This window comes from Paramormyrops kingsleyae, chromosome 22, assembly GCF_048594095.1.
Source record: "Paramormyrops kingsleyae isolate MSU_618 chromosome 22, PKINGS_0.4, whole genome shotgun sequence".
Classification (NCBI taxonomy): domain Eukaryota; kingdom Metazoa; phylum Chordata; class Actinopteri; order Osteoglossiformes; family Mormyridae; genus Paramormyrops; species Paramormyrops kingsleyae.
Window position 1 is genome coordinate 10,429,366 of NC_132818.1, and position 27,371 is coordinate 10,456,736.

Here is a 27,371-nt window from a genome sequence, read left to right on the forward strand (position 1 = left end):
GGAAATGTAGCAGCTCGGATCGAAAAACTGGTTAACAGACAGGAAGCAGCGAGTAGTTATTGGAGGCACAATGTCGCAGTGGGTCTGTGTTCATAGTGTGGTACCGCAGGGTTCAATTGTTCCTAATTTACATTAAAGATATTGACACCAATGCATACAGTAAACTGGTTAAATTTGCAGACAACACCAAGGTGGCTGGTGTAGCAGCAGAGAGGCTACAACAGGATCTGGATTTAATTAGCGACTGGGCTGATACCTGGCAGGTGAAATTTAACATAGATAAATGTACGGTAATCCATGCAGGGAGCAGAAATATAAAGTACAGATATTTTATGGGTTCCACTGAAATAAAGGTAGCTGATTACGAGAAAGATCGCGGTGTGTATGTTGATGCTTCCATGTCCCACTCTCGCCAGTGTGGGGAAGCAATAAAAAAAGGCCAATAGAATGTTGGGTTATATCTCTAGGTGTGTGGAGTTTAAGTCAAGGGAGGTGATGCTATGATTGTATAATTCCTTGGTAAGACCCCACCTAGAATATTGTGTGCAGGTTTGGTCACCATACCTTAAGAAGGACATTGCTGCCTTGGAAAAGGTACAATGTAGGGGTACGAGAATGATTCCTGGTCTTAGAGGAATGTCTTAGGAGAGGTTAGCTGAGCTGAATCTGTTTAGCCTCGAGCAAAGGAGACTAAGGGGGGATATGATCCAGGTATATAAGATTCTAACGGGTCTGGATGCTGTTCAACTCGTGGCCATAAGTGGAAATTAGCGGGAGAACATTTTAAAACGAATTTGAGGAAGCACTTCTTTACACAGCGTGTAGTTAGAGTATGGAATAGTCTTCCTGCTAGTGTAGCGGAAGCTAAAACCCTGGGTTCCTTTAAATCAGAGCTAGATAAGATTTTAACAACTCTGAGCTGTTAAGTTCTCCCAAAACCAGCTTGATGGGTCGAATGGCCTCCTCCCATTTGTAATTTTTTTATGTTTTTATGTTTCTCCCCCCCCCCCCACCCCTGCCCCCGACACTGCTATGCTGAAATTAACACGTGGGCAAAGAGCAATGTTTTAGCTGCACTTCTACCAGTATGGAGCGACGGACTGAACTCAGCCTAAGTAAAAATAAACACACCCCCGGCCTATTTTCGGCCGAGCGGACACAGAGGACCGAATGAGAGGTGACAGGCAAACCGTTGTGCGCGCTGCACAGCTGCCTTAACAGGTGTGAACTGCGATTACCTGTCACTTTATGTCACCATGACGACGGGCAACCTGCAGCCTCCTGGCTGGTAATGAGGTGCAGCTCCTGTCATTCAACGGACACTTGGAAGGTCACCTCGCCGTTCACGTGATGTGCAAGGAGCTGGTGAGTGATTGGTGCTCAAACACACCCTGACGTCCGTTCCCTGCCGGCCTCCAGAGGACCACACGGATACCACTAACAAGTTCCCCCATGGTCCATGAGACATACGGCCCAAAATGTGTACTGTTTGCGAGCCTCTGCGTCATGGCTTTCTGGTAAGTGTGGGTGCATACCTACAAAGCGCTGGATGAAGGCTGTTCATGAACGTGTTTTCAGCAGTAGACAGCTCCTGAAAAAATTGACTCCAAGCAAAATTTTTCAGTTTCTCTCACTTCTCAATTTATGGGTATGTGCCTGTGTGAACTATACACAGGGCTCCCGCGGGGTCTTAAAAAGTCTAAAAAAGTCTACTATTCAGAAAGTTAAATTTAAGGCCTTAAAATGTCTTAAAAATGCCCAGATTTTCATCCTACAGTAGGTCTTAAATTCAATTTACCCAAGTCTTAAAATTCTTACCGCCGTTCATTCCCAAAAAGCGTTGTCCGCAGAAAATAAAATAGTAAATCACTGTAAAACTAATCCGTTGGTTGTGTTTTCTGGTCTGCACCGGTGTCTGCGTGGTAATAAAACTACAAATCCCATTGCGTGATCACTGCAGCTAGGCAAACAGTTTGAGAAGGGTCTGGCTGCAGAACGTGCACTTTCAGCCACTGACGCCAGGTGCACGCTCAGCCACAACAGGAAGTGCAGGCGAATCAAGCGCTAACTTAGTTCTTGAGGCCAATGTCAACGGTATGTTGTTTTATTATTTTGTATTCCTGAATGACATAGTTACAAGTTTGTTTCATGCCATACATTATTGCAATGTAAATGTTTTGGTGTAGTAACTTTTTTCTCTGATGACTGGAGTGATTTTTTTCAGTTAAAAGGCAACTACTAGCCAGTTGGCTCACGTTACCTTAAATTATAATTAAAATAAACACATTTCTACTTTTACAGAGCTTTTCATGGAGTTACCTTGTGAATGTCTTAGTTTCCATGATATAGTTTTTAGTTGTTTGTGTGGTCTTGAGGAGAACGTTTCTCGGTCTCCTTATGGTAAGGCAAGTTTTTATTATCATACACAGGGGTTATTTAATATGCTTTATAATAACAAGATTTTAAAAAGTTAAACCAAGACAAAAAAAGCAAAATAGAGATGGAAAATTGCTTAGAAAATCTAAAAAATCTGATTAAAAGTGCAGTATGTCCTGCCCCGCTCATCCGCTCCTCCCGTGTGCCACGCCCCCTCGTTAACCCCTTGTGGATTCCCCGTGTTTATCAGCTGTTTCCAGTTGTTTTCATTATCGTTGATGGGTCTGGAACGTAACTTCCGCGATAGGCGGGGGATCACTATATATTTTAAGGCTTAAACTATAAAAAAGTTTATGTATATGGTCTTTCTATATCGCGGATTTTCACCTATGGCTGATGGGTCTGGATCCCCCGCCTATCGCGGAAGTTACGTTCCAGACCCATCAGCAATAGGTGAAAATCCGCAATATAGAAAGACCATATACATAAACTTTTTATAGTTTAAGCCTTAAAATACCACTCCCACATGCTTTAAACACATGTGAACTTATTAAAACGCACTTTGTAAACACATATGATATGTGGATGTTGGGCTAAGGATATGAGTGACATAAAATATGAGAAATTCTGGTATCATTCGAATGTTTCTAGTAATGCATCGTGTTGGTCTTAAATTTTACTCATAATGGTCTTAAAATGTCTTAAAATGGTCTTAAATTTAACTTACTGAAACCTGCAAGAACCCTGATTTATTACTGAAAAACAAAGTAAACATTTAATGTGGAGAAAAAGCCATTTCCACATTTTCCGCTAATAATGTGCCGGCTTGCGCTCTCCTGAAACGCCATAGAGTTTAGTGACTGAACGGCGCAAATAAGACGATTGGTGAGGAAAAACCCGTGAACGGCAGGCGGCAAATTTGTGCATGTGTGTGCTGTAATAGGGCACTGTGTGTGTGTCTGTGTCTGTGTCTGTGTCTGTGTGTGTGTGTGTGTTCTAAGTGGCCGCTTTGTGTGTGTGTGGACTGTAACAGCACACGGTGTGTGTGTGTGTTTGCATAGATCACATTTGATAAAATTGTCCCCAAAGTGTAGTAAAACACACACATACACAGAGACACACAAATACACAATAAATTTACCTTGTGAATTATCCTAATAACCGTGGGAAAATTATTTTTCTATTTTCTTGCTGCCATCTCCTGGCCGAATGTAAGTATTGCAATTACCAGAAAGGGGTCTTCTCACTTTGGAGAGAAGCTCATTGTTGAGCTTGCAGAAGCTTCTCTGGCACCAGAACACGATGCTGTATAATTTAATAGAAGCAGAAGAGCAGGAGAAGGAGGGACTGGTGAGTTTTGGGCCCTCAGAACCCCAGTCTGATGCTGTGGTCCACGCAGGGTCTGCCTGCGTGCATCGGTGACCTCACTGGGGGAGCATTTTCTAATCATGTTTCAGTCATCGGATCTGTTTTTACAGCATAGCCAACAAATAAGCATTTTCCTCACTGCTGGCAGCCTGTACCTGTGTCTCATTGTTCTGATTATAGAGGATAATGAGGCAGTTTGAATGCTGGTGCCAGTAGCTGTTTGGTTCCGATGCTCAGCCCTGAATGGCCACTTTCTCTCCAGCTATTGAGATGCACCCCCCCCCCTCAGTCAGCCCGGAGGTGAGATTCAGCTGGGAAGCATAATGCAGGTAGGTAACTATCACAGAAGTGTAACAGGACCCTCACAGGACCGCTGCAAAACCATAACATACCGGTTAGAGGGACGTGAGATGAGACCAGGTGACTGATGGCACTGAAGCAGACTCTTTAACTTGATTAACACTCCAGCTCCGGAATCATTAATTAGAGCTGGTGCTTAATCGGGGGGGAGGGGGGATCACTCACTCCGCTTAAAGCACCCAGCTCACCGGGGAAAACCCCCACAGACCACACAGACTCTGTACACAGGCAGCAGCCCTTTCCCAGGGATTCACTGAACACAGCAGCCCTTTCCCAGGGATTCACTGAACACAGCAGCCCTTTCCCAGGGTTTGTCTGGGACGCTGGAGCGTCCGCAGGTCACCTATCTCATTAGAGCAGCTATGTGTAGCTCAAACAAGCCCCGTCACACCCTCCAGCCTCATAAAGGTGCCTCCAAAACTTCCTCTAAATGTCTATCAGCTGAAAGTGACATTAAAAGCGCGAGCCCGAGATCAAAGGCGCACTTGTGGTGGGCAGAGTAGAAGAGTGACATCAGAGGGTTTGAGACGGCCCACAGGTAAACACCTGAGTCAGCGGCACTGTGAAACCATGGTGTTACTTTATTTGGGGTCACTCTAGGTCTAGTGCACAGCTGCGCAATTTAACAGCTGGTTGGTAAACATTTAAAAGTAGATTTTTAAATATTTATTCAGATAGACCATAAGACTACAGCTTGTTTTTTTAAACCACAGCGCCTTTTTAAAAAATGCCAGTTCACAGGGTGGACTGTCAAGCTACACAAAGATTTTATCACCTATTCTTTTAACACTGTGTCATTTTAGTATATAAGTTAATCATATTTTTAAAGTTTCATTAAGCTTTTCTAATGCTATTGTTTATATGAATATATTCTGTGGATGGCAGGAATTTGACAAATCACAGCAGTGACCCCTTCCAAAGGTCAGTCTTCCTCCTCTGTTGTGGGAGTCATTGTATTTGTAGTTCTGTGAGGCATTTCTATGGATCAGCTGAGAAACAATAGACTTTGCGGTGTTTCTGTGGGTCATCTTCTCTATAATTACATGCATCGCAGGGACTGACTAATAGCAGTGCCCCAAAGCCCTAGGTTGTTTTTACGGTTGACATGATTGAAAATGTTCCTGTTCTCTATCCATGAATGTAATGACTTCCAGCATGGTGACACAGGAGAAGAAGAATGAAAGGGAAGCTAGTAGAAGGAGGGTGTGTGCGGTGTCGCTCTGTTAAGATCTACGAGGTCTTTGCTCCAGGAGGCCTGGACATTGCAGGCAGGCAGCTATGTACCTTTAATCAGCTGTGCCAATTATGCAGAATCAATGACTTCTTGTGGTGTCCTTGGTTCCCCTTGATATGGCCTTCAGGATGCTGCAGGCAAGGTTCTGGACCGCTGGACTATCATGTCCCGGGAGGAGGAGATCATGACCCTGCAGTAGTTATCAGGGCTTCGTCGACATTGCAGAGCAGTTACAGTCAGTTCTCGCACCCGCGCCCCGTAGCGGTCGGGGTCCTCAGCCTCCCATGCTCTATCAGCAGCCCATGTGATAATTACCTGGGCCAAACAAACCCATCCCTCACCTGTACTATTCACGCCTACTAGCAAATGAACTGTAGTGAAACCTCAGTGATTGGACTCATCAGCCTGAGTCAGATAGAGGACTGGATTGTTCCCAGCAAACTCTTGTTGTAATCGGTCATGTGTGGCCTTAAGGGCCTCCTCCACTGCCCGCGACTTAACATGTATGTAATAGTTTGGGGTCTATTTCTTTTCTTTTTTGCTTAAAGGTTTTCTACCTGACTACGTTATCTGGTGGCAACATTGGTTACCTTGCTGAGATCCAAATGAAAGGAAAATAAGGATAAAAGAAATAGTGGGTTTGCCAAGTCTGTCGAGTGGAATCCAGTTATACCTCCAAGTGGATGTTGTTATTCCTTTCAAGTTGGGGAAATTGCACAAAAGAAAAAGGGACAATTTGACAAGCACTCAGGTGTGGACATGGTCAGCAGCAGCACTCAGGTAGGCTGCGGTCATCAAGGGATGGACACGGCCAGCAGCAGCACTGTTCAGTCAAACAACGTAGGCTGTTACGATCTAATGGGTGTGATATCGCTTGTGACGTAACGCATGCGACGTAGCAGGAAGTAGGTGAAACGATTTAGTTTGGAGACGCGTATAAGAAGCCGGCTTGTATGTTTGATTGTTTCGCCGTTCTGGGAGATTGTGCAGAAGAACATCAGAGACTGGAGAGGCAGCCGGTAAGAGGATTTAATTTTTATATTGTGAGGTTTACTGTTGCTGCCGGTGAAATCTGCAGTTGTGGCTGATAACTGCTGTAACTATGGTGGTTGTAGCGGTTCTCTTAAGGTATAAGTTGTTGAGCGACAGCATTATGAGTTTGGGCAGGGGACTTAGGGTTAGGGCAGGGGATTTGGGATTAGGGTTAGGGCTGGGCTACCTCACACCATCTGGTGCCCACCCCTTCACCTCCCATCCCCTGGCATCGCTGCCAAACACATAAGGCTTAATATATGCCCACTGGGTCTTAATAATCCTTTTTTAATTTTTCCCTCCTAGGGCTTTGAAAGATGTCTCCAGGACTTAAGGTAAGTATGTATAGGACACTGTTATTATATTATTGCCAACTAGATTTATAATTATAATTATTATTATTTCCGCACTATGGTTACAGTTATGGTATCGCGAGAGGGCGGTGCAATGGGTGTGGCTGCACCCCCTGGCCCCGCCCCCCGGCCGGCGCAGGGGGCGTGCCTGGGCGTGGCCTGGCGCACAGGCGCCACGCGTGCGAAGGAAGGCAGTATCTCGCTCCGTTTGCAAGATATTGCGAAAAAACGTCATAACTTTATTTCCATGTAGGCGGGCTTTGATTTGATTGGTGCCGGTGGCCTCTACTAGTGGAGAGGGATCTGAGAAACTTTGTTGACACAGATTTACCAACAGCTCTACAATAAGACATCAATGGTCCATTCATAAACACCTTAATGTCATAAACTGTCCATGTTCAAAATTCACACATCTCAAAATGCACAACACAAAACACTATCAACTTTCTTTAGAAGTTTTCTTTTTGACTTTTATTTAATGAAACTGATTCATCTTGATGTGCTGAAATCACCGTGTAAAACAGCTGCCAAGACGCTGGCTTGCTAAAGGCATTACATGGTGGCTTCTGACGTTACAAATATTTTACCTTAATCAGTGCTTTTCACAGTTACTGCTCAATGAACGAACCATTTGCCAATAGAAACGAATAGTGACAGATAAAAGGCAATAAGGAGAGCTTGCAAAATACTGCACATTTACATCCTGTTCTGACAAGACTACAAATGCACCAGCACAACCTTAAACATGTTATTCCTATGCAAAATAATTTCCCAGTATCTATAACTTACATCTTGTTTAGGAAGAACATATTCACTACAACGCACACCTCATTTTTAAAGTTATAACAGTTAAGGTTCCAAGAGCACAGCATTAAAAACGACGGGCTTGATTTCATGTATAGAAGCAGAATTTTTTTTTGTCTATAAATAACAGGGTGTTTTGCAAAATCGAGCCTGCGACACCAGACCCCACGTTTAAGGGCAGATTCTACAGTACCAGGATTACACAGAGGCACTATGGTGAATACGAACAGTGTGACAGTAATCCCGCCCAACGGCGCCTTTAATAACGGAGGCTAGATGCTAAATTACTATATTTTACTCACTGCGTCTCCAACCGACTGCACGTCTACTATATGCTCTTATTTTACTGTAAAAGCTGTCAGTTGTCGTGAATTAAGTTAATGATCAAAAGTATATATACCGTCAGCAGAAGGAATGCGGGAGAACGCTTTGCAGTCAAAGGCGCACAGAGGGGACTACAAAACACAAACCCCTCATTAAAAAAGGAGGACACAAAACGAACAAAACGATAAATGCAGATACACTGTACAAATGGTAAGCAAAGATAATGATCTCGCTTAGTCATAAAGCAAGGGGAGTTTGTTTGATTCCTAGGAACAGTGTCGTGAAGAAGGAAGGTGGACAGCCTTGAGAGCCATTTAAAAACTAAGCATATAAACCGCATATTAACAGATCGCTTTTAAACATATCTTGACTTTGATGTAAAAAAAAAAAAAAAAAGCGAGAGAGAGAGAGAAATGCTGGTCCTGAAGGGCAGCGGGGCTGAGGTTCCGTTCTCCGTGTCGGAGGTGCGTGGGATCGTTCCGTTTTTGTTGCGCAAGCTGTTAACCACTTACTGGTGCGAAACGCCCCGAGATACGAGTGGTTAAACCCGGAGTTTTGCAGCCCTTCTGGGTTGGAGTTTCCCACCTCCCGGAAACTATTACGCCTTGTGTAAAGGCTACCAACACCGGCGGTTACACGTCACCTAAGGAGTAATGCTCCATACCGGGAGGGATTTCTGGCATGACAAGGACCTGGAGCCTGAAACCAGGACGCTGTTTTGCTGCTTTTGGGCTGAAACCAAAATTGTGAAAGTAGTTTTCATCTGTAATATACAGGACATAACTGTGTTTCTATGTCAAGGCAGTTTCCCCTTCTCATGATATCCAATATGGATTACCTACCACGCATCATGGCAATAACAGCAAGAGTTCAAAAGCTTACAAAACACATAAAAGCAAGTGCTCACTTTATTGTTAACTTATGACATTTTCTTCCTTAGTCTGAAGTCATAATAAATAATATTGAATTTAATATCGTTCAGATTTAAGCAGCCCCTAATTTATCTTCGGATTTTCCAAAGTGTCTCGTTTTGGCATGTCCTTGACCTCGATGTAAAATGAAAACAAAGTTTTGAACTGTGTAATGTAATAAATTTCAGGTAGCACTATTCCAGCCAATTAGTCCAGACAAAAACACTGATTTGCTGTTAATTCCAATTCATTTCATGTAATCTCTGTAGAGACCAGATGGGTATTAAATACATGCAACACATTTGGGATTCAAGAAATGCTCACCCTTTGGAATTACCTGGATTTCTGCATAAACGGCTTGTAATATCAACAGAGGAAACCACCGCTCTCCAAAAATAAATGAATAAAAACACTATGGCCTATCAGAAGGCTGCTAGAGAGCGTCTGCATGTTCTACATCACTATCTAGACAGTATTCCATTGATAGACGAGACAAAGGTCGAGCTTTCTGGTAAACAGACACCATTATGTTTGCAGAAAACAAAGGTCCACATACCAGCACCACTTCCTCATCCTAACCGTGAGGTATGACAGAGGGCGGATTATGGTTCGTCGCTGCTTGGATGACTTGCAATCACCAAGGAACCGATGAATTCAAAGGTTCAGGATCGGGAAAAATCCGACAGCAGAATATCAGCATGTCTGTCTTATCTAAACCACAAGGAAAGTCCAGTGGTACCCCATGACAGAGATCCAAAACGCGGGAATTAATCAACAACAGAGTAGCTCATATGGAAGACAATCTGCCTTTTAGAGTCCTGACCTTAATAGCATTGAACTGCTGTGGCATGACCTGAAGCAGCCTGTTCAAGGAAGATATTGCGCAAAAATATACAGGAAGTGAAACAGCACTGTGTAGAACGGGCCAAAATCCCCCTAACAACTGCCCAGCTCTGGTCAGCAGGAGACAGAGAAAGCATCTCAGAGTATTGCCAAAAAAAGAAGTTCCGCTAGTTACTAAATATCTCTCTTCCACTCGATGGCCTTGCAGGTTAAACAAAGATTTCATCAATAAAGATATTGCAATGCAAAATGTTCTGCCTCCTATGTTAGATAAAACATCTATGAGCCATAGATCAGATTCTATCAGCAGAAATACAGATAATTCCAAAGGATTCACATTTTCTCACATCTGCATGTGTGTGTATATGTATTTGCATTTTAGTATTTTATACTGTAAGTGCTTAACTGTCAAGACTCAGATAAGGATAAAAGGTCATAAGCAGTACGGTTGCCTTGCCGGTGCTGGAAATTTTGAAGCACAGTGCACAACACAGAGTATGTGGGAGAGCAATGAACGTCACAATGAAGTCACCTGGCAAAGCTCCTCCCCTTGGCTCACCCCAGCCAATGAACAATCATCATGGGCGGGACAGAGGCGGGGCCAGGAAAAAGGTGCACCTCAATTGAAAAAACCATAGGCACTAGGAAGGGGCAGAGAAGGGTGTGGAGTTTGGGCTGTGGGCAGCCGACTTGACGATGGTGATGACGCTGGTGCTGCCCCCTTTGCCGATGGCAGGCGACCCGATGGCAGGCGACCCGTGTGCGACCGTCCGTGCGAAGCACTGCAGGGCCTCGTACTTGGAGCGCAGGGCGTCCAGCTCCAGCCGCATGCTGGCGTTCTCGTGCGCCAGCTTGTCCACCTCGCGTTGCAGCTCCGCCTTCTGCCGCTCCAGCTCCTCCCTCTGCGTGACGCGCTTGATGCGGCAGCTGGCGGCGTAGCCGCGGTTCTTAAGCGTGCGCCGTCGCTGCTTCAGCCGCACCACGTCCTCCTTGGTGAGGCCGCGCAGGTGCTGGTTCAGCTCCCGCACCGACATGGCCACCAAGTCGTCATCGCTAAGGACAGGGGCATTCTCCCCCACCTCCTTCTTTACCTGGAGGAACATGGTAGGGGCGGGGCCCCAAACACCCAACTACATTAGTGATAATGACAGTATCTACTAATCCCGTTACTGCTTATCTGCCTGCTGGTTGTACTGGTTATTTAAATGCATTCCACATAATGTGAAATCTGCTCAAGCTGGATTTAGAGCTTGTGTATCACAGTAAGGATAAGTGTCTGTGCAGGAAAAGTTGCTGTCATGTTAAAAACCCGAAGCAAACAAAGCAAACTTTTCACTGAGCCTAAAAACTGGGATCTTTTCAGCACTGAAAACCCGATAAAACGCCGTTAGCGATTACCAGTGGTGGAGGTTCCAGGTCCAGAGAGTACAAATCCAGACCAAGATTTTGTTTCAACCAACCAGTTGAGTATAAAGAGTCAAAGTCACAGAGTACTCAACTCTCTGGACCTGAATTCTCCACCTCTGGTGATTACTGCAATGCACTCTCACCTTTAAAGCGTTGCTTCCTTTTACATTAGTCGTCATACCCTGTATACATCCACTTGGCCAGAATCCCTCAGAAATATGCCTAGAGAAAAAAAACATTCAAAACGGCATTTTCAGTTATACATCGTTTGAAATGGAGTGAAAGAACCGAGCTTGGATATGATGGATTAATGCCTGACAAAACGAAGCCAACTGTCAGCAGATGGCGCTGTTCGCCGTGATATGATCGCCAATCCCGCCCTGTGTATTGCTATGTAAGGCTTGTCAAACGCAACACGTGGTACGTATAATGCTGTGCAAGGGCTTTCAGACCAACCGTTTGGAAGTTTAATCCCATAACTCGTGGGAAGTCACTCACTGACACTCAAATTTTGTCTGATTTCCCGTGAAAATATGGACTGCACGTGTGAGTTTTTTGTTAGTGGCCGTAGTAAGTAGTAATACGCTTGGGGGCGTGTGCGACTGCGTGCGCTCCAAGGCGATAGTGCGAAGATTATTAAATTCATTCAATAACATATAATACGGAAATATTAATCTAAGACTCCATTTTGTCTTATTATCGTGAATTTGTTCACTAATGGGTCAACGAAATATTCCCACAGCCGAGGCGTGTTTAACTGACGAAAATGTCAGTCGTCTAAATGTCAGCAGCCTGGGAGTGGTTAGCCTGCTCTTTAAACAAGCATGACTTATTTTAAAACGTCCCACGTACTATGCCTAGAAATTCTTGCGCAATTTAAATAGCCTATCACTGGAAAATAAGGGTCGAAAAATTTTTAAAAGTGATGTAAGGGAGAAAATGACATTGGGGTAGATGAACTACTTGGTTTATCTACTAAAAAATCTGGAATGCAAGAAAAGCATGCGGAAATATTTCTTTAAAACGGAAAGCTAAATATGTGTTGTCCCTCGGACTGGGGACTGGGAGAGAGAGGTGGGTGAAGTCTTTAGTAGGAGGAAGTCTGAAAACGAATAATAACGCACTTAAACTAGTATACAAAGCCTCCCATAAACCGCTCTGCGTCAGGGTAAATATAATACAGATGAAATGAATTAAGATTAAATTAAACTGATGTAATTCAAACACACAGGCCACCCCTACACCGATGGCCCCTGCTGTAGACAATGCGGTTTGCCCCCCCGGCCAGTATTATATTACCCTCGGCTTTTCCGGACCCCAGCACAGGAGGATATTCAACTGGTTCGGTTATTTTTTAGCGAACATGCTGACGGTAAATTTTGCGGACTAAACGATCTGAGTTAAAAGAAAAGCAATACTACATCTAGTTTCGCCGTCATGTTAGTGCAGGTAGAGGATGCCTTGGTATCATACGGGGATTTATTAGATCCATAAAGTACTGCGATATTGAGTACTTTTCCCCGCTTATGCATGTGGGTGTTTATTCTACCGCTGTTTGGTACCTGTTTTGAAAACCAAACAGCTCTGCTATGGACAGCAAACAACACGGACTTCCATATAATATCAGTATCGTTATCGTTTTGATTTTTAAACAATAAAATTAAATTTTTTATATGATTTCCAAATTTTATATTAAATTCAGTTTCGTTTCAGTTAGTTTTCAACGTTGCTGTATTAGTTTTCATTTTAAAGACGCATTTCTACGTAGTTCTTACACATTTCAGTTTCGTTTGAGTTTCACTACTTTTATTTCTCGGGACATACTTGATATAAGTTGCAGGGTTATTTTATGTAATCTGATCTTTAAAGAATTCCAGAGTGCACATTATGTAATAATGTCCTCAAAATGGGCAAAATGTGTTACAGTCATTATTAAATATTAATGGTCATTTACAGATAAATCAATACTTTAGCTTTACACAACTTAACACTACTTTAAAATGGTAACTGAAAATGTAATTTGTTTTTATTTTATTTCATATCATGGAAGCAATATTTATAGTAGGCCTATTTGTTCAGTTGTTTTATTATTTTCATACCTTGTTCAATTTTAGTTTATAAAAATGTGTTCTTAGTGTTAGTTTTTGTTAATGATGACCCTGCTTTGATTTCACAGGAATCGTTTCTTGGATTGAAGTTTCTCCAACAGCAGTGTTTCTGCCCCCCAGTTCCCACACCTCCACTATTCCCAGCCATTCCTCAAGCCTGCGTTTCCCTCCAAGTTTCAGATGGACATCTGAAGAGCATCTTAGTCTAAGACCCAAAATGGTAGCGTCGGACATCCAGATAAAAGATGCAGCATGACGTAACTGACTGTACAAACTTAGTCATGATATTCATGAGCTGAGAAACTCAGTCACTGTTGACATCATTCCCAATAAGTATTTGTTACCCAAGAATATTCAGGAGGAAATTAAGCTGGATGTTTTACAAGAATTAAAGCTTAAAACAGGTGTCCCACGCACACAGTGCTCTGCACTCCTGAAAGGTCATGACCTCTGTGCCCCATGCTGTCCTAGTGGAATAACCACCATCTCTCAGGGCGAAGCTCTAGATCAGGTTCGTCTTTTTGGTGATCCTGACCCTTGCTGAAGGTCACTTATTCATCATACTCACTTTCTTCCTGAGCTAAACTGACAGAAGCAATGAATTATTAAAGCTTGTTCAGTCATGCAATAAATGAGAAATATCAGGAGTTCAACAGAGCAATTCAACTTAATTTCCCACGCTCAGATCATACTGTACAAACTATATTCATGATCAGACCCTTAATTTACTCAAATACAGCCCAAGTTTAGATGGTGATACCTTATCAGCTGAGAGATCTGTTGAAACATGGGAAATTCCTTCTCTTCCACAAATGGGGAAAAGCCCTTAACTAGTCAGCTGTGCGCAGTCTGGCGATTAAATCACTGGAGCAAGTCGGCAGAAAAAAAACACACAGATACACATTCTTACACAACAGCCATGGACTTTGTCAAAAGGGATGTGTCATGAGAAGACCCTAGAATTTTTCCAGATCTTTTCTGGTAAAATCTTCCAACAAAACAAAATGTAATTAACCTCAATCCTCTCAGCCCACAGATGGAGGTTACATCCTTTCCTTAAAATTCTTTCAAGGTTTACCTAAAAGCACAGGCCGTACGTCCCCTCATTTCAGGATATTCTATGAAGAAAAAAAAATCTGCTGAGGCAAGGCGATTACACGGTCGAGAGAGAGCCAGAATTCTGAGTCACAGTCAAAGACACAGAGTTGGCGGACAGGTGCAGGAGGGTCGCGGGAGGAAAGGAGTGAGGACGGGGGCCAAAAAAGGTCACAGATACATAGGTTGAGGCTGACATACATTGACATTTACTGCTTCAACAAAACACCGGCATCACATGGTAACGGAGGAGGTGATGCATCGAGGTCCAGTGTGGGCGGAATCACGGGGCTGCCAATCACTGTCTGATTTAACCCAAAGGAGACTGGGTAAGAGACACACTGGTTTCACCCACCATATGTCAAAGGATCAGCATTAGGGGGTGGAGGACAATTATCTCCATCAAACAGATTGGTATGTTTAAGACCTGATGATTATCCAAAGTGATGTACAATGAAGAAAGCAGGGTCAGGCAGTCCCTGGAGCAACTGGGATTACTGACCGACCATGAGATTCGAACCAGCAATCTTCTGATCACGGGCACAGCCCCCTAACTCACTGAGCTGTGCACTGGCCTTGGAAATACGCCGCAAGACCTAACGGTGGTGGTGTCAACTGGTCAAAGCGCCAGGAATGATGGGGAAAAACTGAGCAAGAGACGAACTGCCGGCAAGCTAAACGGTCCGGTCTGAGCAGGAGCAAGTGAAAGGAGCTCGAATTGGTCCCAGAGGGGGAGTGAGTTCACGGCGAAAAGGTGTCACACACGGCCCACGCCCTGAGCAGCTTACTCACCGCGTCTGAGGGGGCTGATAAGATGTTTAGTGGGCTACAGAAACCATGTGGTAGGACAGTCATGGCTCATATTCCCCATCAGGCCACAGCAGTCAGGCCAAGGCCCCCAAAAAGCAGATGGACAACGCCGTGCAGTTATTGCTATCAGCCTTATGGGGGCGGGGCCAATCTTCACCAAAGGGCGTGGCCTAAGATAAAACTCACAGGAATCAGGGGAATCAATGCCAGCAGCAATCAGGGGACCATGCTGCTGCTAACCTAAGGGATTATAGGAGGCTCATGAATCAGTGCCCTTGGTACGAGTGGATTCACTTGGTTATTTGCCGATTTATTTTTTGATGGCTACAATATGGGTTATTCTGGATGGATGGATAATGCAATACAGCACTTGTGAAACTCAGGGCAGAGTGAAATCAGCACAGCAGCAGTAATTCCCTTTAGTAACTAAATAAAAAATTAAAATTAAGGTTTAATTTATAGCCCCGGCATCTACAACCACAAGAGAGCTCACCTGTTAGGGATGGGACATTGTGTAACTCAGTCGGATAGTGACCTGTGTCCAGAAGGTTGTTGGTTCCAATCCCATTTTGGGGAGAGCAATCAGAATCAGGCCAAAGAGCAAGGCCCTTAAACCCAGCTGCTCCTGGGTTGCTGGCTGATCTTGCTCTGCTTCACGCTTTCCTCTCTTGTGCGCCACTTTGGGCAGAAGAGTCTGCTAAATTATGGAAATGCAGTGAGACTGTATAGCGGAGAACGTCTGTCAAACCAGTTTGAATGCATGTGTAAAAACAGACAACTCCCGCAGCTGTTTTTACAGTCAGATCAGCAGAAATGGTGTTATGCTGCATGTGGGGGTGCCGGCACCGAGGGGGGAGGGGCATGCGCCCGGCCGCCCAGCCAGCCTCACTCCGTGTTCATGGCGGTCTCCCGCACCGCTCGGAGAGACCTTCTGTAAAAGGGGAGCATAGCAGAGCCATGAGTCATCACTGTTTACTGGTAGAAACGGGGATTCGCTGCCTGGAGGGAGTCACGCCGCGCTCGTCTGACGTTTCCAGGAAAGCCCTGGCGCTTCACCGGACAGCAGGGAAAGCCGTGGGCTCCGTGGAAACGGTTGGCATGGCCACTAACACTTTCTGCAGAAGCCAGGGGTGGGGAGGGGTGACATCTGCGCAGAATAATCTACTCTCCAGTTGGGTGAGGATGTGGGGAGGAGAGGCAGTCACGTGAATTCACGGGAATGTAAAGCATGTACAGACCGGGGACAAATATGGCCTGATTTAATCTGAGAGGAAACCATTTTGAGAGAGCTGACGTCAGCAGCCCGCATCACACGCATCACACGCATCACACGCATCACACGCATCACACGCATTAACGGTCATCCCTGCGTCCATCACACGGCGCGCGCCACACGAATCTGTGCCCACAAAACAATACTATTTAAAACATCAGCAGAAAAGTTACCAGGAAGGTAACAGTCTACTGAAGACCCCCACTCCCAGATGGATTAATGTCCCCCCCATGACAACTAGCCTCTTCTTCTTTTATGTGGCACTGCGAAACCTTCTTGAATGCCCCCCCCAACCGTAAACTACACAATATTTTGCCTCCGACGTCTCCGGACCACATGGCGGCAGATGCATAACCTTCCAAGACCACAGAACGGATGGGCAGAGAATGCTGGGAGCGCAGAGGGCCGGGGAGCGCAGAGAATGCTGGGAACGCAGAGAATGCTGGGAGCGCAGAGGGCCGGGAAGGTTCCCCGCACGCTTTGGCCGCCCGCGTCTGTCAGCAAGCATGTTTTACAGCGCGAGCCGCCGATACTCAGCCAATGTCGGTGCCCGGGACGCAGGACCGTGTCACAAGCAGCCAGATTCGCCTTAATTACATGCTGCTGACATACTTTCGGGCTAAGTATTATTCTCCTAGGAAAACTTACAGTAATATACAAAAAAAATAGAAAGCTATAAATAATGTGCATCAGTGCATCAGGTTCTACTCAATAAATAACAAACCATGCCACCACCTTCACCACGGCAAGGGGTGTCGATTTGTGCGTAAAAATCCAATAATGGGGTGAGCAGCACCTCCCTAAGACCATAGCAGAGCGTACCCCCCCCCCCCCAAGAAGTTTTCATTCCTGCAGATCAACCTCAACATGCACTCTTAACCCCCCCCAGTACCACCCTCATGTGCAAGCTTGCCATTGTAGGCCAAGCACTATGTGCATCCCACTCCTGACCAGAGGCAGAAACTTGCACTTGGCCCAGTGTGATCCAGCAGGTCCCACCTGCTCTGATAGCTTATAGCATCCTTGGAGCAGTTGGGTTTAAGGGCCTTACCCTTTGGTCCAATTGTGATTGCACTGCCCACCGTGGGACTGGAACCAACAACCTTCTGAACACATGTCACTAGCCCACTGAGCCACACAACGTCCCATCACTAACAGGGTGAGTATTATTTTTAAAACCAGAGGAAAAAATACTAGCAATAACAACAACAAAAACGAGTAATTCTCTGTTACTCTTAACATTACAGCTAAACTGTTTCCTCTGTTCTGATGTCATGCTCTTAGGTGAAATGCACATAAATTAATCAGGAAAACAAAAAACGTCGACTGAAACGTATTGATGTGTTTTCCTGGGGTGTCTTGTAAGCAATGAGATCTTCATGGGAACGACCGATTTAAAGATTCACAGAAGTTGACCTGTGGTTAAACTCCTACGGTATCACATGGTGCACATGCTGCGGAACATGGGGGTGCGAGTTAGGCAAGGGCGATCAAACTTGCTTCTGTCTTGGACTAAAAAGTCCCATTTGCACACAGATCGGTGACGACACGAGTTCAAGGGAGGAGATTTTTAAAAATCTGATCTTCGCCCAGAGACATGCTGTCATTCGCGAAACATGAAAAGCATTGTGTTTTTTCACGTCCTGTTTAGCTAAAACAGAAACCATGGGAAAGACATGTTTGGACATCTGCCTGGCAAGTTTGTGTGTGTGTGTTTCCATGGAGACAGGGTGGCTGTAACCTGACTAGGCTTCGTATTGCAGATCACGGAGAGGGTCTGCATTCTCCCCACACAGGAACAGTTCACCTGCTGGAATTCAGACACCAACCACACCAAAGAAAACAAAAAATGGAAAATGTCTGACTGAACACTTCGAAAAGAGACCATGACTCGTGCCACAACACGGGGAGCGGCCTTCCACACCGTCCAGCAGACGACGAGTCTCCCCATGCAAAACCAGCTCCATACATCACCGATCACTTCCAACGAGCTACATCAAGATCGCGAGCAAACAGGACAGCAGAAAATTTCATATATCTGATCGCTGGCTTCTCCAAAGTGCGATCTGCTGAAATGGAGATGAATCACCATCGCTCCAAGCGATGACTCAACTTTACTGCCAGGGTGTAGCTCCTAGCAGGGCAACACATCCATATATATTCCGCCGAGATGAGAACATTATCAAGCTGCTTTTTACAGAGTTTCCACAAATGCAAACCAGCTAAAAGACTTCTGTTCATCTGCTTTTAGACGCCCTTTCAGACAGTGACATCAGTCGCTTTAATAGCACATTACCCACACAAATTCAGATGAATTTTCAAAAGGAAACCAACAAGCTCCTATCGCTTAGTTTATGGAACTGAAAGCAGCACCCAGCACGTGTCAGAGTCCATGCATCTGTCACTCTGCCCTGTCTCCTCCAGCCTTCCTCAATGCCAGCTCAGAGTTCCTCAGAGTCCACTCATCTCAGCTCCTATGCCGTTTTAAATGCAGCCGGTGCATGCGCTGCGACATTCCTGTCATGTGGATTATTGATTCTTGGTTTTTCCAAACCCCAAGGTTGCAGCCACAAAGGACCTAAAACTGAATGTATGTTCTGTCAGAAGGTGTTATGAATGGGGGATTGGGCTCGATCATCCCAGTCAATATTCAGATTTCGCTTTGGGTTACTGGTGGATATTGTCCAGCAATCCCCTTAGTAATACTGATCAGAGCAGGGGTTGGATTTAAACCTCATGTTAATTCATTTTGTAAATACTTTTGTTTGTACATAATATTATATTACCAATGATAGATAGATATATAGATAGATGAAGCACATGTACAGTGTAAAACACATACAGAAATGAGACATGATTATAAACACTTTTGTTAGCACGTATTCTCTTTTCTTTACGAGTAACAATTAACGCGCCTCACTTTTTCCAGGAAGGGGAACGGGGCGCTTGGTCTTATCTCCACTAATCGACCCACCGGAGCGCCAGCCAGCACGCCCCCCTGCGCCCGTCCGGCGCGGAATCAGACGTATCCCGATGGACCCGTTCCCTCCGTATTGCCCCCCTTCACCTCGTCTCCTCCGGTGGTCTCCCACACCGTGCCCTTTGTCCCGCGATCCCCAAAGACCACGTGCGATCTCCGCGTGCAGTTGCTAAAATAAATAAATAAATAAACAAACAGCGTGGCGCTTCCCCGGATCACTTAAAGAAACGTGTCTCCACGGCTCTCAGTATAGGTGCAACCTTAGTGCAATATAAATATACTCCGAAAACAGAGTAAGCATGGACACGCAAGTATCACGCAATCAAAAGCAGTTTAGAAAACGACTAGTATGAAGACATTATGAAATGTGAGCGGGATTTACACCACTTGGTCTAAAAAAGTGCTACCATAACTTTTTCGCCCCTTGGCCACAGCGACCTTCTCGTAAGCACATGTTCGCACTACTTGGGAGGCAGACTACCGATGTTGTTATTGGGAAGTTTACCTATAATATAGCCGAAATTGTTTTTCTTATCCTGGCTACACCGTGGTGTCCATTCACGTGTTTACTGACTGATTTCAGTACAATTAGCGTCGCTTTCTCCCCGAATAAGCCCCTAAAACGCATCCGCATGTAAATAGCAGCAGGACTTCAGAATACTTATAGGAAGATGATTAAGTTGGTACAGCTTACCTAGGGGACACGGACGGCTCTCTCGGGGTTAGGCAAGTCCCGCGGTTGCGATCGCTGGCGAGCCGGTGGATCGCGGATCCCGGCGAGAAAGTCGGAGAAGCGTCCAGATGGCGGACCGAGTGCAAAACAACAACAGTGTAGCGGTGGTGTAACCGCATTCCTGCGCCCGCTTCCGCGAGCGGCGACGTCAGCGGCTCCTATGAACGCCCCCCCCCTCCATTCATGAAAATAACTATGGGCTGACGTCATCCTGGCGGGAAAGCGGAGCCTGGCCGCAAATAGCCCGGGGCGATTAAAACTGCGTTGATGAGCGTTTAAGGCTTTACATAACCCTTTTAAAATTATTGTTAATGAATTCAAGTCTTGCATTTGTGCACTTAGTAAGCATTTAAGGATTGCCTTCTTACCACACATAGGGTAAACTAATACACATCACTAATGGCACACATCTTTATCACATCGCAGTTTTAGGGAGAGGGGACAGAGGGGTCAGCTGTGTGGTCATGCTTCACTTCCGTCCTTGTGTAACCTGAAGATCTGTAGCTTCAGCATGACTGTATTCTTTCGGACCGATTCTGCCTGATTTGGAGATGTAGGTTATGAAAAGTGGATGTTTTGGATTTTTCAAGGGGAAAGTATGGTCAGAATAGTGCCATATACACTCACCTAAAGGATTATTAGGAACACCATACTAATACGGTGTTTGACCCCCTTTCGCCTTCAGAACTGCCTTTATTCTACGTTGCATTGATTCAACAAGGTGCTGAAAGCATTCTTTAGAAATGTTGGCCCATATTGATAGGATAGCATCTTGCAGTTGATGGAGATTTGTGGGATGCACATCCAGGGCACGAAGCTCCCGTTCCACCACATCCCAAAGATGCTCTATTGGGTTGAGATCTGGTGACTGTGGGGGCCATTTTAGTACAGTGAACTCATTGTCATGTTCAAGAAACCAATTTGAAATGATTTGAGCTTTTGACATGGTGCATTATCCTGCTGGAAGTAGCCATCAGAGGATGGGTACATGGTGGTCATAAAGGGATGGACATGGTCAGAAACAATGCTCAGGTAGGCCGTGGAATTTAAACGATGCCCAATTGGCACTAAGGGGCCTAAAGTGTGCCAAGAAAACATCCCCCACACCATTACACCACCACCACCAGCCTGCACAGTGGTAACAAGGCATGATGGATCCATGTTCTCATTCTGTTTACGCCAAATTCTGACTCTACCATTTGAATGTCTCAACAGAAATCGAGACTCATCAGACCAGGCAACATTTTTCCAGTCTTCAACTGTCCAATTTTGGTGAGCTCGTGCAAATTGTAGCCTCTTTTTCCTATTTGTAGTGGAGATGAGTGGTACCCGGTGGGGTCTTCTGCTGTTGTAGCCCATCCGCCTCAAGGTTGTGCGTGTTGTGGCTTCACAAATGCTTTGCTGCATACCTCGGTTGTAACGAGTGGTTATTTCAGTCAAAGTTGCTCTTCTATCAGCTTGAATCAGTCGGCCCATTCTCCTCTGACCTCTAGCATCAACAAGGCATTTTCGCCCACAGGACTGCCACATACTGGATGTTTTTCCCTTTGCACACCATTCTTTGTAAACCCTAGAAATGGTTGTGCGTGAAAATCCCAGTAACTGAGCAGATTGTGAAATACTCAGACCGGCTCATCTGGCACCAACAACCATGCCACGCTCAAAATTGCTTAAATCGCCTTTCTTTCCCATTCTGACATTCAGTTTGGAGTTCAGGAGATTGTCTTGACCAGGACCACACCCCTAAATGCCATGTGATTGGTTGATTAGATAATTGCATTAATGAGAAATTACTATTAACCAGGTGTTCCTAATAATCCTTTAGGTGAGTGTATACTTGTATGTGTACTTTCCAATTTGCACCCGTAAAATGAAATTTGCTCGCACTGAACACAATTTTAATTCGCAAAATACAGAACAGAAATACGCGTCACGTGATCTGTACTTGTATATGAAGATTTGTGAATGAACGTGAAAAACATTTTGCAAATACACGCCAATATTTTTTGTAAATGCGAAACCAAACATCTTCATAAAAATATTTTTTACAAAGATAGAATGGTTTTCAAGTACAAAACCTGTATTGCAAATCCAAGTCCTCTTGCAAATACCAACCTGTGAGTGCATATTCACACTTGCGCACATAAATAATTTTGGCACTAACTTGCCTAGCACTTTGCAGATAAATATTTGCTCGCATAGCCACCAATCAAATTTATTCATTTTCTAGCCAATCATAACGCTGCAGGTGAGGTAACAACCAATCCTGGCCTTCCAGTAAAAAACATGCTGAAGAAGATGAAACCGCTAGAGCAGGACTTTATATGGGAAGATGGTAGTCAGAATTTTAAATAAATCCAACGATTTGATAAAAAATTATACTGACGTACAGAATAAATTAGCCACGCTAGCTGTAATGATATGATAACGCCTTATCAAACTATGATGCAATTAATTTGTTTACCGATGCTAATTCTATTTTTAGCTGGGTGTTTCAGCTAGCATGTTAAATTAGCAATAAACTTTTTTGAATGCTAACTATAGGTTACTTATTAAATCAATGTTTCATACCAAGTATAATAGGACCGTGAATGTTTTGTTTTTTAATGTCTTACAACGTACGTAGCTAATCTAATAATAATGAATAGATACGTTATTAGAAGGAGTGCTGTAGTATTTTATTCTAAGTTACATGAACACATAAAACAAGTAATTCACGATACAGTAATTATCCAGTAGTATGGTTATGGTATTATGCAGGACACCAGTGGTTTTATGATTGGCTAGAAAATTAATTAATTTGATTAAGGCTGCTGTAGTTACCTTGGCCGAGACGACGGCCTTGTTCAGGATCACACAAGTTTTTTTGGCCTTGGTTACATTTTTAGCTTATTTGTACGTTGTTGTTCATGAATGCAATAACAATTTTTGTATTTGTGTAGCTCGTCATAACACAAACTGCTAGACTTACAATATAAAAGATATTTCTTTTAATATTTCTATTTTTATTTATAGTTAAATTACTTTAAATCGACAGTACTGTATCCAGCAATTCCCTGATGAAGACTTTGGTTTGCAAATTACTCTTTACTGCTACCCAGTGATTCACACTGGGCCGCGTCTGATGGATTTTTTTTTGGGCTGATTTGGGAGTATGTGTGTAGTGCCACAAAAAATAAAAATTTGTGAAAATTTCATAACGACTGCAAATGTTCATATTTCTCTTTCCCTTTTTAATATGTATACCTGTGTCCAGACTCTATGGATGTAGATTTTAGGAATCACTCTGTTGTCCTCGTTTCCTACTGCCGGGACGCTGTCTGTAAGGATTTAACTCACTTAATTACCTGTGCATTGGACAGATTACAGTCAAGATAATGAATTACTAAAAATGCAAAATGGTGACTATTTTTCAAATAATCCCTGCACCCACTTTCTCTCTTATTTATCATATACTTGGAGTGTCCAGTGATTTATCATCCCTTAGTTATTTCCTCCGAAAGGATCTGAGTAACCCGCATGGACTTTCACTTTTGGCGGTTCGCCTTCCAGACGCTAATTTCTTATGCAAAGGTATCAGGAATAACTGGAGCCAAAGGGGTGCATGTGTTTCTAATTACGAGGAAGTGGGATCCTGTGAGTTCACTGTCTTTCAAGTTGGAAGGGGTGGGGGGGAGGGTTACGAGACGATGAGTAATCGGATAAACTTGAGCGGTTTGGGTGGTTGCGAGCTGCACCTGTAACGAAGCGATCCGGGGCATCCGGAGCTGCATCCCGCCGCACGGGACGCACGTCCCCGTGTCTTTCATAAAATGGATTATGATTTTATATGAATCTGTCTGATATGGAGCTGCAGTTTCTGCAGTCACGTTGTGGGTAACTGGGATTTCCTGTTTATTGGGGCGTTTTGGAGGAAATGTGTTTTCCAGATGTGTAGTCAGTCCCGGTCTTCACCTGGCAAGCGCTCGGAGGAATCCTAAATATTTGTGCTTTCCCTCTTCACGGGATACAGTCCTGTAATTCATACCTGGAAGCCGTGGATGACGTGGAATGGGGATCGGAATGAGAATCTTGTACTCTTACCATCTCAAGATGCCTTGCTTCCCCGGGCACTGGGCTGCATTTTCAGGGACATAGAGGGTCATATACGAACTAAGTGATCCTAATTTATAATGTCCTGCCAGTGAGGGCTCGTGATTCTGTGGGACAACGAAACAGCGGTCATTCCCATCGCGAAATCCCAGATTTTCTCATCAGATGCCCAGAGAATTCCTAAAAGCCTCACAGCACGTACTGCTCTGCCGTTCCCTGTCAGGGTCAGCCCCTGCTGTCCCACCCTGTGTCCCCTCCCCGTTTGACCAGCAGGTGTTGCTGGTCATCCCGTCCTTCATGTTAGTCTTTGTTCTCTCCTGTTACTTGTCTGCTCATGTGGCTCAATGTGTTGAGCATGTGGTTGTATGTGTACTCTTCTGTCCTGTGTTTGAATCCTCCCTCCTCTGTTTTTGTATTTTGCTCCCTAGTGTTTCATTTGAGTTTCTTTAGTTCTTGTGTCTGATTTTGTAGTTGGTTTTGGTTTTGTTCCTTGTGCCCCTGCTTGTCTTTACCTGTTTAATTCCCTAGTGTTGGTTTCTGTTTCCCTGTGTCCTTGGTTAGTTCTTAGTTTCCCTGTTTTTTAGTTCCTTTGAGTTATTAGTTTCACCTGTGCCCTGTTTCCCTGGTCTTTGTTAATTAGTCTCACCTGTCCTGTGTTAGTCTCGTTACCCCTTTAGTATTTTAGTTCCTGCTTCTGTTTGGTTCCTTAGTGGTTCATTTTGTTGTGTGTTGTAGTTGGTTTGTATTGATTGTGTTTGATGGTTGTTATTTCAGAGATTCCCAGTATTTGATGTGTATTTAGGTTTTGTTATTTAGTGTTTGTTAATTCCCTTTTAGTATTTGACGCCTCGTGGTCCTTTTGGTTTTGTGTTTGTAGTGTTTTCTGTTTTGATTAAATAAACCCCATCTGTCTTGGAGCTGCCAGTGGGTCGTCCACCCTTTTTGTGCCCGATACCACGTTCCCGCACCCGAGCCGTCCGCACCCATGACATTCCCTGTGTTTTCGATTATGGAGTTCACAGATGGGCTTGCCCTATTAACCCGTCTAGCAGAGAGAGCATGCCCATGGACTCACATGACCTTTTCGGGTCTTTGGCTGAGTGCATGGTCTTTATTAAAGGTGTCTTTTCCTTCTGGCAGAATCAAGATATAATCAGCGCATATTTCTTTATTTTCTGGTAATCGGGATAATGGTAATAGGCTTCCTTGATGACCCGATAATAGGGACTCTCTGGGAAGTCTTGTATGACCCTTTGAATTCCTTGACTTTAGATATTAGTCAGACTCCTTGCAGTTTATGGCACAACGCAGAAATGAAAGGTTTGGTGTGGAGTGATTCAAAATGAAACCCGCAGAGTGTAGGCCTAGCTCCAAGTCCCACGACACAAGCTTCCTTAAAAGGCCGTCTGCGTCTCTATGTAGCTCGCTAACTGCGTCGATCCGTCCAGCGGACCATCTGTTTCATCTGCATCTAACGCTGGGTCGCAGTGAGTCTGGAGCTTGCCCTGGGAAGCACAGGACACCCTCTCGATGGCATGCCAGTCCATCTCAGAGCTCTTACTAATAGCAATTATTACTCTAATTTGCTTTTACACATGTTTCTGCATTTAAATCTCATTCAATTTAAAAGGCATCTTAATCTTAAGAATGAAAACTGCAGTCAGCTAAGTTCCCTTGATATTTATTTTTATTTTTTTTGGCTTTTATTCAGTTAATTGAAGTTACCAAATTGCCCGTAGGTGTGCGTGTGTGAGTGAATGGTGTGTGAGTGAATGGTGTGTGTGTGCCCTATGGTGGGTTGGTGTTCCCTGCCTTCTGGCCACAGTCTTTGGTATAGGCTCCTGAGCCCCCCGCAACCCTGAATAGGACAAGCGGTTACAGAAGATGGATGGATGGAAGGGATTTTAGTCAAATCCATCCATCCACATATCTTCCATCACTGCTTATTTGGTATAGGGTGATGGTGAGCAGGTCGCTTACCCAAGGAAGCACGGAGCCTGAAGTGGGAGAGACCCTGGCCAGAATGACAGACAGTTTTACAGGTGGATATATTTACACCTGATCTGCTTTCCACTGAAGAGACTTGATCTGTGTATGAGATCCAGTGATATCTTATTGCAGCAGTTAATGTCCTCCTCACTGTAGACTGTAGAGTCCCATATACTTGTGGTGCTGCAAGGAACAACATCTGATGTCTTTACCCACTGCTCTTGCCTCTAATCCCCTGAGATCTCTTAACGAGAACTCAACAGAAAAACGACACTGATATCCCAGCGATCAAAGAAGACGGAGAGTTCTAGAGCTCTGTGAGATTTTGCAGTTATGTTACAAACTGATCAATGAAAATACGCCATGGAGCTTAACTATATATGGCAGAACTGCTTCACTTCACCAATAAAGTAAGGTTTTCCTTCTATATGCCACCCACCCCCCATCCTATAAACGGCCCTTAGGAATACACACGCTGCCCATTGCTACCGGTAACCTCATTCCTTACAGAATTATAATGTCAGGATGACTAACCTAACATCCAGTTTAGAAACAAATAGATAACATTAGATAATCCAGTGAAACTGCAATGACGCAGTGTGACTTTTATTTTGAAGTGTTCCTGGAAGTGGCATCATTACAAAGGGTTTATACAGGAATGCTTCAATTTCAACTAAGCATTTATGCACCCAATCTAAAAATGCTTTCTTTAAGTGCCGATTGGAGGGACTGTATCGAAAAGTACTCAGTTTTGGGGATAGGTGTGGGTCCCAGGGGCTGTATCCTGAGTTATTTTGGGGGAGGTTTATATTAAAATGTTTAGAATATGTGACAAGAACTAAGTAGTACAGACTGAGTACATATGGGCGAGGCTGACAGAACCTTGAAAAAAAAGGTTGTGTTTAAATTTTAAATAATTTAAGACCAAACTCTGAGTAATAAAATTAATATTAGTGAATGCATAGGGATTTCAGTGTCAGAAACTGGCTTTTTATGCAGAACATTTTGCCTTGATTTCATTATAGTCATTATGAGCAACACTGAACCTACTGTAAGTCCTAAATTAGACCGGGAATAAGACATGCATTATGATGTAACTGTCGTCAGTGAAACCGGTATGTTCTGGAACTGTTTGCAGACATCCACGTATTCCCACTGGCACAGCTACGCAGGCAGAGTCAGCCCATTCAGCGCGTGCTTTGCGGTGTTCCCTCAGAAGTAAAACGTCTGTCTGGCACGAGCTCCGCGATGCTGGTCTCTGGGGCTGACGTCATCAGTT

General features: G+C 44.3%; 1 protein-coding gene and 1 long non-coding RNA gene across 3 annotated transcripts; one reads left to right on the plus strand and one right to left on the minus strand.

Moving 5' to 3' along the window:
- The first annotated feature begins 6,246 nt into the window (after positions 1-6,246).
- Positions 6,247-13,760, plus strand: LOC111836798 (uncharacterized). Its single transcript, XR_002836496.2, has 3 exons — positions 6,247-6,357; positions 6,677-6,705; positions 13,189-13,760. It is a non-coding gene; the product is annotated as an uncharacterized lncRNA (long non-coding RNA).
- Positions 7,168-20,167, minus strand: LOC111836796 (transcription factor MafK-like). Of its 2 annotated transcripts, XM_023798369.2 has the most exons (4): positions 14,199-14,231; positions 13,881-13,984; positions 11,156-11,234; positions 7,168-10,696 (listed from the first exon to the last, which is right to left on the minus strand). In XM_023798369.2, the coding sequence occupies exons 2-4, from the start codon at positions 13,907-13,909 to the stop codon at positions 10,247-10,249; spliced, it is 558 nt and encodes a 185-aa protein (XP_023654137.1). In that variant the 5' UTR covers positions 13,910-13,984; positions 14,199-14,231; the 3' UTR covers positions 7,168-10,246. The 2 variants fall into 2 exon arrangements, with proteins under 2 accessions (XP_023654137.1, XP_023654136.2); XM_023798368.2 differs by lacking the exons at positions 13,881-13,984; positions 14,199-14,231 and adding an exon at positions 19,973-20,167.
- Positions 20,168-27,371: the final 7,204 nt, after the last annotated feature.